The following is a 12707-nucleotide window of genomic DNA, read 5'->3' as shown; positions in this document are numbered from 1 at the left end:
TCCCAGCTCTGCTGATCTCAGGTCACTCCTGATGCCAGGCCACTCCTGATCCCAGCTCTCTGATCTCAGGTCACTCCTGATGCCAGGCCACTCCTGATCCCAGGTCACTCTCCAGAGCAGACACAAGGCTCCTGCTCAGCATTATCCCTGTGCAGGCACAGATCCAGCTCCTGGCTGGCACCAGCTCTTGAATGAGATAAGAAATAATTGTGCCCGTTCTCCACACACGGATTCAAATGCAAATGAGCAGCTTTAAGATTAATGAAGCTTCTTTTATGAAACGCTGTCATTAGCCAAACCATTCTTCTCCTTCGGCCTGGAATTTCACACAGATCAAGTGCTCATCACCATGCAGGCCCTGCAGCCTACCTGAGATGACAATGCAGGTGTCTTTGGATCGTCTCTTCATGGCTTTGTAAGCAGCATCGGCGATAGCGAAGAGGTGGGGAGGCCTCTCGTAGAGCTCCCTGCCCTTGTACTGCTCGATCATGTCCCGCCCGTAGATGTTGAGGTTCTTGTAAGGATTCATGGAAACAACCACCTCCCCGATAAAGGTGTAAATCCGGCCCTTCTCGAACCTGCCAGAGCAGACAAAAGGCAGAAATCAGACACATGCAGCGGTTCAGAACAGTCTGCCTGGGTGAACTCCTCCATCCATCACCCTGTGAAAACACCCTGTGACATCAAACCCTGCCTCAGCAGCAGAGACACGAGGGTACAGGGACAATGACCCAGAGCTGGCTTGAAGTTCCACCACCTACAAAGGACATTTCTACCTCTGTTTCACTTCCACATAAATGATATGGAATTTACAGTTTCTACAACTGCCAATAAGTGAACAACACAAACCTGAGGAGGAAAGCTAATCTGCTTCACAAAAGGGATTTACAGGCAAATTCTTTTTCACATTCCATAGCTCCCCATGGCCCAGCTCAGGCCAGAGGAGCAGGAGTTCTGAAGCCATCACTGAGAGGTTTAATCACACTTGAAAGTAAACAAAGACAGAAGCCCAGGAGGGAATTGCAGCCTCTCAGCTCTAGCAGTGAGTCCTTTTTGCTGGAAGGCACTTCAGCATCATCACTGCTGCTACACCAGAGAGGAAACATTTCTAAGAATGTGTGCAAACAACCCTAAACTACACCATTCCTATCCTACCTGGCTCTTTGATTCTTTCTGCAAACAAGACAGAAAATAACTTGATGTTAGTTTAAAAAAAATGTTTGAGTTAGAAGATGTTTCCAAACAAACTCCCATTTTATTGAAAGTTACCTATGAGGAGAGCTCAGAATAACTCCAGATTAACAGCAGAGGAATTCACACAGCATTTGTTTCTCAGGAGGAAGAACAACAGGTTTAGGGATGAACACACAAACCCTGGATTTCCAGCGCCCTGTCTGCAGCTGCATTTAAACCTCGGGACATTAGATGGCACCAGAACCCCTCTACAGAGCCCAGGAGCCTCGAATCCGGATGGACTCCGGCACAAATGCCAACATTACTTTATTGAATTTATTACCACCCCCATGTGGTGACAGCTCTGACATTTTCTATTGTTCATTTGAGAATTTTCTGCAGCATCTTGGCAGCGTCAGTTTTTAGCAGGTGTAATAAAACTCAAGAAGTATCATCCAGCAACCAGCATTGCACTTTCTAGAAGTGTTGGTGCCTCCCACTCCAGCTTCCTCCTGGAACACTGCACTGGGAAGACTCGAGAATTGCAAAACATCCTCTTGTTCCTGTATCACTTTTAACTGAAAGTGTCCTGATATGCATTTCCCAAAACAATAATGAGTTTAAAATGCAAACATATTCTACATATTTGAGATTTATGCTGTTTGAAAGGTACCAGTAATATTTTAGAAAAGGTAAGGTGAACATAATTAGCAATAAAAATACCCCTAATTTTCATTTTTTGGAAGATCCTGAACAGGTAGAAGTGCAAAGGGTTTGAATACCAGACTGGGAGCCCATGAGGAACTCTGCATACACAGAGGAGAGCTTGAAAAACCAAACTCACACAACACTGTTGGTATTAAGAAGATCAAGTCACACCTGACATCAATATGAAATGGAAACCACGAGAACATCACAATGATGAATCATTCCCTCCCTCTGGAAATGGACACTTGGAAAAGGTGAGCTGCCCAATGGAGAACACTGAGCCTGCTCTCCCAAGTTCCTGCCCAGCAGTACAGAACTGCTGCTTAAAGCACTTCTGATACTGAAAACAAAGATCCAGCAAATTATGGATGAGGTTTTAAAGCCCACGAGCAGCTGGAGGTTTCATGGCCACAGAGAAGGTGAGGGGGGTTGTTTTAGCTGAGGGGAAATAAAGAAGTAAAGGCCATTCCTGCTGCAGTGTCATGCCAAGCCACCATCACAGCACCCAATACTCTGACCTCTTCCTTAAGTAATGAATTATGTAAACTTGCATTGCCAGAGCCCAGTTTAAGTTTCCTCCTGTGACAGTTCAGCGTCTCTGAGTGAATCACACAATCAGGGAATGTCCTGAGAGGGGACCCCCAAGGATCATCCAGTCCCAGCCCTGGCCTGCCCAGACACCCCAGCAATCCCAGCCTGGGCATCCCTGGCAGTGCTGTCCAAATGCTCCTGGAGCTCTGGCATTCCCTGGGGAGCCTGGGCAGTGCCAGCACCCTCAGCCTCTAAGCACAGCCTCCAGATCTGGCCCTGGCAGCCTGTCCCTGCAGAGCCCCCGCTCCAAGGGGTTCCAGCTGGGATGCTGGCACAGGCAGCAGGCTCACATCCTGCCTGCCACTTCCCCACAGCTCAGCTTGGAGACAGATCCCACACTGGGCCTCCAAGCCAAGTTCCAGAAGATTTTACTGGGCTCTAGTGAGTTGTGTCTTTAGCTCTGCAGCAAAAGACAGATGGAGATGATGAGGAAGAAGGATGTGTCCCCAGGCTTGACAGAAAGGCACCTCTCCAGCCTGGCTTTGGGGATACAGAGTTGGTGAACAAGTGACGCCCCCATTTACATCTCAGTTCATTTCTCTTTATTTTCTAGCACCAGAGTGAAAATTGCAGAGCTGTGCTGAGATGTTCCCACCAGGAGCTCTAGCTCCTTGCCCCTGCTTGCTGATAAAACCCCTTTTCATCCCTGAGCGTGGCTCAGCAGAGCAGCAGGCCAAGAACAGCAGGGCCTCTTTTCATGCAAGGCTCCAGTGGGAGAGCTGGGTTTACCTTGCTCAGGAAAGCTTAAGAAAACAACCCACAGGGGCAGTGCAAATGGGGAGCTTTGAGCTGTGTTAAACCCACAATTCCTCTGCAGGGCAAGGTCACAAAACAAGACCACAAATCCATTTGGTGCTTTTCACAGCCAGCACGAGCATTTTAGTGCTGAGGTGTAACACATAGAACTTGGGGTTTCATTACTCAAAGCAACAACAGCTCCTTGATTAAAAAAAAGTTCCTTAATAAAAGGAACCCCAGGAGCCATTCCTGGGGTGACACCTGCAGGGTCAAACCTTGTTTTGTATCTCATGAAAGTCACATCAGCTTGTGCTACAACAAAACATTTCCCTCAATAGTTCCATTGGAATAATTTCTGTATCAGTGTCACAGAATCATGGAATATCCTGAGTGGGAAGACATCCACAGGGATCACTGATCCAGCTCCTGCCCTGCACAGACCCCCCAGCAATCCCACCCTGAGCATCCCTGGCAGCGCTGTCCAAACACTCCTGGAGCTCTGGCAGCCTCAGGGCCAGGACCATTCCCTGGGGAGCCTGGGCAGTGCCCAGCACCCTCTGGGGGAAGAATCTCCATCCCTGACACAGCTCCAGCTGTTCCCTGGGTCCTGTCCCTGGGAGCAGAGATCAGAGCTGCAGCCCCAGTGAGTCTCCCCTCAGTCCCCTCTCTCCAGTAGCTCAGCAGCCAAAAAGCAATTCACAGTTATTTAATCCTTGTGGGTTATTTTGAGGAGAAACATCAGCTCTTTCATGAGAACTTTTTATTACCTCATTAAAATATCAATTGATAATGAGAAAATAAAAACCAGTGAGTCACAGAATATAAATCATTTTAAGGAAGAGAAATTCTTCTCTAGGAAAGAAGTCCACAAAGGAAAGGAAAAAGTTTTTACTTTGTTTTGTAGTTTTTATTTTTAGGGAAAGGAGTTGGAGAAATAAAGGATCTTTAAGTGCAGACAAGGTATATTCACATGCAGTTGCTCCTGGAAAATACACTGCAGAAATGAGAACACTGAAGCAGAAATCTCTACCACCAGAGAGCACTCACATTTAGGATTTCCCCCACCTGACAAACACTCCAGTCAAAAATAAAACTGTTCTTACCGAGGAAATGATGCAACTTCAAATGCACTCAGTACAAATAAAGAAAAGTTAGTTGGCAAGACTTGGAAGCCACACTCCCAAACAACATCTGCAGGACTGCACCGTTACAAAAAGACACCCCACCAGGCACCCCACACTCCCATCAGACAGGGAACTCCTAATTAACCACTGACATGGAACTCCTCTGCTCCAGAGGCCAAAGAGCCCTTGGGGGAGCACTGCCAGCCCTGAGCAGAGGGTAAACAGCACCTGAATAATCCACTTTGCCACTCCATGCCCATCTGTCCAACATCCCAGGGTCAGAGCATCTGTTGGACAGACATGGCAGTCACTGCTCTGCTGCTCCCTTGGGAGAGCTGGAGTGCAGGTATTGGCATTCTGGATCACTTGGTACTGATAAAAGCCCTTCTCTGCTCCTGAGCTGCTCTGTTCTCAGCACTGCTCACAGACTGGCAGCACATTCTGCTTCATAGGCACACCAAAACTTCGCCCATTAGCAGGTGCTCCCTTCATCTCCTTGGGCCCAACCCTTCCTGATGCTCCACAGGTGCCCCAGGACAGACCCTGCTCAGTCAGTCACACACAGACACCCACTGAGATGAGCCTTCAGCTTGGCTGTGCAGCAGTGCCTGAAAGGAAAGGAAATGTTTTAGGAAGAGCAAATAATTCAGGACAGAATCAGGAGTGCTACAGCTGCCTCAGCTGTGCTAGTCAGCAGCAATCCTAGTCCCACTGAAGATTAAGAGAATCAAAACTGGTGGTTTCAAACTATTCTCTATTTCCATCTTACTTGTGAACTCCAAAGCACAAAGTGAAATACTGAGTATGAGCACACAGCTTTTTCTTCCTCCTCTGTGCTCACGAAGAATGATCCAGGAGCTGCACACCTTTGCTGTGTGGAACAGGGACAATTCCTTTTCCTGTTGTAAACACCCCACATGGTTTGGGTTACTCTCCCAAATGGAGTAACAAGCCTCAGTTATTTTTTTCCATGAAATATATACATTAAAAGTCCACAACTGCAGGCTTTGAGTCCATTCTCTTTGCAAACCTGCGTGGAGACATTAATGAAAACTTGTGCCCATGAAGAGATGTTCATGGACAGCCAAGGATGGATGGGCCTTTAGGATGTGTTCACTAAGGAAGGGAATTTAAGCAGGCATCTGGCAGTGAAACCATATTTACCTGCTTTGTAAGTGCAAGAATGAGCAGCCCTGCACTCACCCAAGGGAACAACCCCATTCTCCATGTGCTCTGGGAAGTGAGTGACAAGTATCTGACACTCTGTGCTCAGACACTTGGGCATTTTCTGTGTGATACCAGGACTCTCTACTGAGAGTTCAATGCTGCTTAAAGACTTTATTTTATGTAAATCTCAAAATAAACTCAGCTGTCAAGCAGGACTTCAAGTCTTTCAGTAAATTGTTCATGAACTGTCTCGCAGCGAATCAGCCTCTCACAAGAGCACTCAGATAAACAGGATTTGCCTTGGCAGAACTATGGCTAAAATATTCCTGCTGCTCTTGGAAAAACAGACCAAAAACTGTCCAGTCAGTACAACCTCCCTGCACCAGGAAAACGATCCAAGTCTGTCCTGGTCATGAATATGCATGTCTACAATATTCAAAATATGCATGTCTGCAAGGTCCTGATCCACCCTGAGGGCAGAGAAACTGCAATGAAATTCATGTTGGGTGCAGGTGAGATTCTTGCTTGCAGCTGGCCTGCATGGACTCATGTTCAGATACTGCCAGTTGAGCAAAATAGGAAATGCCATTTGGAGCATGTTCTGCACCACTCCTTTCCTGTATGGAGGGAGCAGACAGGGCAGGGTGAGGAATACTCCATTCATCTGCAGCCTCCAGCCAGCTTGGAAATTAGGTTAAAAGAGTTCTTTGTAACGACTTTTTTCTAAATAAAATTAGCAAACTACGAGTGACCACTGCCACATCTTCCTCAACAAACCAAGGATTAAGCAAATTGTCTGTAATTTCATGGGGCTGATTCAGCTCCAACCCAGCTGACCCTTGAGTCATCCACCAGCTCTGCAAACCCACTGGGTAAGGTCAGGGAAAGGAAAATAGGAGATGGATGCTAAGCTAGCTCTAATGAACACTGAATAAAGTCTAAAACTGGGAGATGTAGGAACAGGAATAATATTAAAATCCCTCTCCTTAAATGTAAAGTGCTAACCTTGCACTGAAAAAATGCCAAACCACTAAACACAGGAGTCACTGAACTTTCATTTCTATTTGCGTCACACTGGCCGGGCTCTGTCTGCAGCAGGGGAGCCCTGCACGCTCCTTTTCCAGCTCTGGAGAAGCAGCAGAAAGCACAAGCAGACCAGGGATAAATAAGGAGTCAAAGGGAAATTCTGAAAAGCCTCCACACAACGCTTTGTGGTTTATTCCAACCCGCACGGGAGGAAGTCTCTGCCAGCACAGGTCGGGGGAAGCAGTTTGCTCCCTGTATGTGAAGCAATAAAACATTCCCAGTGTCCAGTGAAAATCTGCCTGGGACATGGGAAAATTCAAGTGCAGTAACCACATTGCTGTGCTCTGGGCAACACGGTGCCCTGAGTGCTGTTCTGAGGGGGAATTATCCTGGGATCCCAGATCCAACCAGGAAAGAGCAGAGCAGGCTTGGGACAGTAGCAAACAATGGCATTCTTGCATTCCAGAGGACAAAACTGCAAACACCTGCCCAAAAGGCAACAGCAGGACATTGCCTGGTGGATGGAGAGATCTGCACCATGAGGAAGATCCTGCCTGATTCCTTTGCCTTGGTTCAGTGGGGTGTGAATTCTGCAGCCGTGGCTTTGTCCCAGCAGTGTCCAGGCAAGCTGGTGCTTCTAAATGACCTTGAGGGATGCTGGAAGGGCTATAAAATCCTTCAACCCAGCAGAAAGATCCAGAAACATGCAGAAAAACATGACTGAGCCCCTGTTCCTTGCTCCCAGATCGCCAGTAACTCAGGAATTACAAAATCACATTACAAATTACATCACCTGAAACTTCATCAGCCCCTGCATTGATGATTTGCAACCTTATTTTCTAAGCCACGTTCTACACATACCCAGTGTGACACTTTCCCACCTCTATCCTCACTCTGGCTGAACTGGGGAAGGAGTGCTTGGTTTTAAATTATCTGGTTTAGAGGGCATGAAGGGGAAACCCTGACAAGTCTTCAGGTGTGGAAAGGACCAAGCTGTGGAGAAAGGGAGGGACAAGCCATGGTGGAATGGATTTGGCTGGTGGGGAGGGCACTGCACGAAGCCCTGGACAGACTCAGCCCCCTCTGCTTGTTGTCCCTTGAGCCCTATCACAGAACTTGTGATAACCACACCTCTTCTCACTCCTCAAGCCCAAGTACCAAGGTACAGCCCCAGGATTCCACAGCTTTTTTGGAAATGCCTGGAGACTCCTTTAGCAGTCAGCTGGCTGGGAGCTGCTGATGTTCAGCTGCTTCATTGTTCTGCTGGGAAGGAATTGTCTGATTTGTTAAGCTCGTGGCCACTGCTGATCCGTGGATGCTACTGGAGCCCCTGAATGCAGCATTGTTTGGGACAGGGCTCAGAAAACCAAAGAATCATCTTGCAGCATTTGGATACAGAGCCCCATCTGCCAGCACTCCAAAAGAACGGCTGCATGCTCTGGTAATGTTACATCTCTGATAAAATTCGGTGCTTTATTTATGCAAACAGGCTACACAAACCAGGCAAAAATAATAATGCAAAACATGCAAATAATGACTTGTGTTTCTGCATCATTAGGGCTTCCTTTGGGGTTTCTGCAGTGATCTGCACCATGGCACCCCAAACCAAGCAGTGACAGTCCTTACACAGTCTGTGTGCTGCCTGGCTGTGACACTGGGCACTGACACTGGGCTGAGAGTGACACTGGGATGTGACACTGGGCTGTGACACCGGGCTGTGACAGTAGCTCTGTGACACTGGGATGTGAGTGACACTGGGCTGCCACACTGGGCTGTGAGTGACACTGGGATATGACACTGGGCTGTGACACCGGGATATGACATCGGGCTGTGACAGTAGCTCTGTGACACTGGGATGTGAGTGACACTGGGCTGTCACTCTGGGCTGACACACTGGGCTGTCACACTAGCTCTGTGACACTGGGATGTGAGTGACACTGGGCTGTCACTCTGGGCTGACACACTGGGCTGTGACACTGGCTCTGTCACACTAGCTCTGTGACACTGGCTTTCTCCAGGCACTCTGGGTTTACAGCACGTGGTGGTGACTCAGCCCCGTGGTTTGGCCACCAGTTGTCCCAGCCCTTGCAATGGCAGCCAAGGGCTCTGGTGGACAAACCACTGAGTGTCCAAGCAGCAGATGAGGACATTCCACCTCCAGCTGCCCATCCTGCCCCTCAGTCAAAGATTCCCTTCTGCCACGTCTGCTGTGGGGACAATGAGGGACAGCTGCCACCTCAGCCATCCCCAGATTGCCACCAAGTCCTTTCAGACACCAACGGCCTCAGCCAGAGCATGAGGACAAAGAACCACAAGCAGTGGAGGGGAAAATTAAGTTTGCAAATCACAAAGCAAATACGTTTAACAATATGTCCATGAACTGCTCAGGCTGAAAGGACTTTTTCTCGTGCATCCTTCAAAGCATGGCTAGTCAGGAAAAGCTTCCCAGTTTGGATATAGATTTGGCTCATGTTTGTTCTGGGGCTCTCTTCTCCATCTCTCAGTCTCTCCCATCACCAAGAATAGAGCAGGAGGTGCCCTGGAAGACAAAACCTCAGGCTCTGTAAGGGACCATGTCAGTGTGAAAAGGCCCAGTAAACACACAAGGTTTGTTCTCCCAATTAAAGAGCAACTAATATTTCACAGAAAGTTTGGGTGGGAAACAAAGGGGTTTTTAACTACAACCGAGTGCAGTGGGTTCACTTAAATTCATGGGTGTGACTGAGCTGGCAGATTCAGCAGCAGGATCTCTCTCCCTCTCACTGAAAGTCAACTTCAAAATGGGAAAAAGAAAAGGAACAACCCAGGGAATGCTTCAAACACCCTTGTGGGTATGGAAGTGCAGGGCAGAACTGGCAAGATAAGCAAATGAATTTGCACAGGGGCCTGAAGTACCTCACTTTACATTCTTTGAATGAAAAAGCAGCTGAGCAGCAGGAGAGCTGCTATTTATGCAATCATCATCCACTGCAAAAGGAGTGAATTCCTAAACGACAACTGTTCACAGATAACCCAGGGGAACATTAAGCAAGATGGAAAAGGACTTAAAAGGTTTGATTAGTAAAACAGATTACTTGATTTACATGCTGCTTGGTTTATTGGTTCAAATGATCACCGGAAAGATTGGCTTCATTTACTTCCCTTACATTTGATATATTTTTTTCTGTCAAAGACAGCTCCCACTCAGAACCTGAAAGACTATTCAAGTAACAACAATGTGAGACAGCACAAATATCACACAAATCAGAATTAACACGCAGATAACCTGAAAAGTATCTTCAATTTATCTGCCACAAGCCAAGCCGGCTTTGACTACACAATTAAAATTTTAATCCTAGACCGGTGGAATTCAGAACCCTTTGAAATTATTTGAAACAGGATATTCTGAAGGACAAATCAGCCCGAGGATTCAAGGCAGGCTTTTACTTCTGTGACGTATCAACTGCCACATCCTCCTCCAAACACAGCTACCTTCCTCTCTCCTTCTCTCCCCTGAGCAATCAGCTGCTGAGCCCTCACAGAACAGCATGAAACTCAGAAAACCACTTGGAATCAACAAGCCTGGCAGTCACAAACTGGTAATCTCTGTACCTTTTACAAAGAGAGAAAATAATCTATTCGATGGAAAAGATATTTTCTATATTATTTTCTAAGTTTAAGTGGTTTGTGTTCACACTCATCCCTGCTGCAAATGAATGAATATCTCACCCATACTCGTGTGGTTGGAATAATCAAGATCTCCTGGAATTACCAGTAAGTATAAACACAAGAATGGTCACTGTCAGCTCCTCACACACAGTGCTCAGCCTCCAGCAGGCAATGGGGGGGAACAGCTCTACTGACAGTTTTCCAAGGACTTCTGGAAACAATGGAGTGCTTCAGGTTTCTCAGAATATTTTGCTGTGTCAGTGGGAAAGCACTGACAATCCATACATTCAGGTGGCAATCCACAGTGGAATACAACTGCCAATCATTACATATCAGCACACAGATCATGACATCAGCTTATCCATGATTACCCATGAGCAGCAAAGCTGCCACCCTCACCCCAAGGCACCCTTTGGTGAACTTCAGAAATTCTGCTTTTAATGCAAGCATTTGAACCCACAATATACACAACTCTTATTACTTGCATTTTAGGTATTGTATAAAATGTAATGCAACAGTCACTAATACATGGTTATCTCACCCATCCCAATCCTCAAGGACCATGCTATTTTCATGTTCTATTTATTTAATGTAGCCATGGCTATAAGGTAAAGAAGGGCAGGGCTACATGGGATATCAGGAGGAAATTCCTCTCTGTGAGGGTGCTGAGGCCCTGGTACAGGGTGCCCAGAGCAGCTGGGGCTGCCCCTGGATCCCTGGCAGTGTCCAAAGCCAGGCTGGACAGGGCTGGGAGCAGCCTGGGACAGTGGGAGGTGTCCCTGCCCATGGCAGGGGTGGCACTGGATGGGCTGTAATGTCCCTTCCAGCCCAAACCATCCTGTGATTCCATGATGCTTTATTTTTTATATATGTATGTAAAACTGACTTTACAGGTTTACATTTACACAAGGCTCCTCCTAACAAATGCTGCCCACAATCTTCTGACTGAATCTGAGGAATAAAATGGTCACTCAAGACAATGCAGTCAGAAAATGCATCTCTAGCTTTGGATCCAATGGCTTGGCCTGATGGATTTGCAGATAAAGACAGGGTTCAAGTGTTTCAGTCACGGCACTTTCATGTAGTGCCAATAAAATTACTACAAATCCTGGTTTTGTCAAAAGGAGAGTGGAATGTATTTATGAAATGACTCTTTTCCTCCTAAATATATTCAAGAGCGACTTACAGGAAAAGAAAGCAAGCTCAGTTATTTCCTGTTCACATCTCTGTCCTTTGAGCAGGAGAACAAGGAATTTGACACTTCATATCTACACTCATCTTAAACACCATTCTTTGGCCTTTAGCTGGGTACAGAGTGGCACTGACACTTAAGGAAATGCTCCTACATATAGAAATTCAGCAGCTTTGATAAGCTGCACAGCTCATTATGCTGATAAGGACAGTTACCATCACCTTATCTACACTTCTTTCAAAGTCCCAGGTCACAGCAAGTAAAACCCAGCTAATCGTCCCTCTTCCTTCTCTCTCATGCAAGCAGGAATCATCTTTTGAAGGTATTTGCTTGAGGAGTGAAATGTCTGTCTCAGTCCTAAAATAATCTCAGTTCAGCAGTGGAAATGCCAACAGTTCCAGGAAATGGGCCATGCAAAAACACTCCTAAACTGTCCAGTAACCTGAGACAAGAAAAATCCTTCCCTTAGTCCAGATCTGTTGATGTAACCTCAAGCAAGACAGACCAGGGATCCAAAACAGTTTAACACCACTCAAAGAGGACTCTGGAAATACCTCATCTGGGCTGTGGCTCATCCAGTTCTGGAGAAGACAACAACAGATCCTCACTAGCCAAGGATGAAGGAATCCTTCATGGCCTCTGCAAGCGCTGAGTGGAAGCCCCAGGACACAGGGTCCGTCTGTCCAAACAAACATCCCACCTGTGCCCTCAGGAGAGCTCACCTCCCACCAGTGCTGCTTCACCAGTGCTAGGCCTTAAATTCTTCCTCCTTCCCTTTTTTTTGGTGGGGATATGGGGAGGAAGCAGAAGTGGGGAGAGAAGGAAGGCTGGGGGAGAGGAGATAACAGACACAGTGTAATTCCATCAGCTCAGGTTTGGGGGTTTGCTTCCACTTTGAGTTTATTAATTCAGACTTGATTTACTGTCCTCCACAAACCACTTGTAACTGGACACCCCATTAACCATCTCCATTTCTTCTCATTTATCCTGAATTAAATACAGGGACACAAACCTGTTTATAGCTATTATAGCAAAGCCTGCTTCTATCTTTTGAAGTCATATCCACATTTCCTCTGCTTTTTTGACTGCATCTCCTCCCACAGCATCCAGGCACCTCATGCAGCTCCCTGAGCTGGTGCCTGGTGTCACACAGTTCCTGCGGTGTCCTCTCATCACCCTGTGTGCTGATCTGTGACCCTGCCATTCACAGCCCATTACTCAGCTGGAAATGAGTGGCTCAGCGTTCTGGATAATTGGGTTGCATCCACTGGGATCCAGCATCTTCGGCAGGGGCACCACCTCTCCCACGGGCACCGCTGATGTTGTGAACCTTGTTTTTA

The 12707-nt window shown here is 47.0% G+C and overlaps 1 protein-coding gene across 3 annotated transcripts in view; it reads right to left on the bottom strand.

Annotated features, from left to right (window-relative positions):
• MYO1D (myosin ID) overlaps positions 1–12707 on the bottom strand; it is a 154544-nt gene that overhangs the window by 119355 nt on the left and 22482 nt on the right. For all 3 annotated transcript variants that reach the window (XM_033078838.2, XM_033078839.2, XM_033078841.1), the window contains exon 2: positions 370–578. In XM_033078838.2, the coding sequence (XP_032934729.1) occupies positions 370–578 (209 nt within the window). The remainder of the gene's footprint in view (positions 1–369; positions 579–12707) is intronic.

This window comes from Catharus ustulatus, chromosome 23 (genome assembly GCF_009819885.2).
Source record: "Catharus ustulatus isolate bCatUst1 chromosome 23, bCatUst1.pri.v2, whole genome shotgun sequence".
Lineage (NCBI taxonomy): Eukaryota > Metazoa > Chordata > Aves > Passeriformes > Turdidae > Catharus > Catharus ustulatus.
The sequence above is the reverse complement of the archived record's forward strand: the minus strand, read 5'-3'. Positions and strand labels throughout refer to the sequence as shown.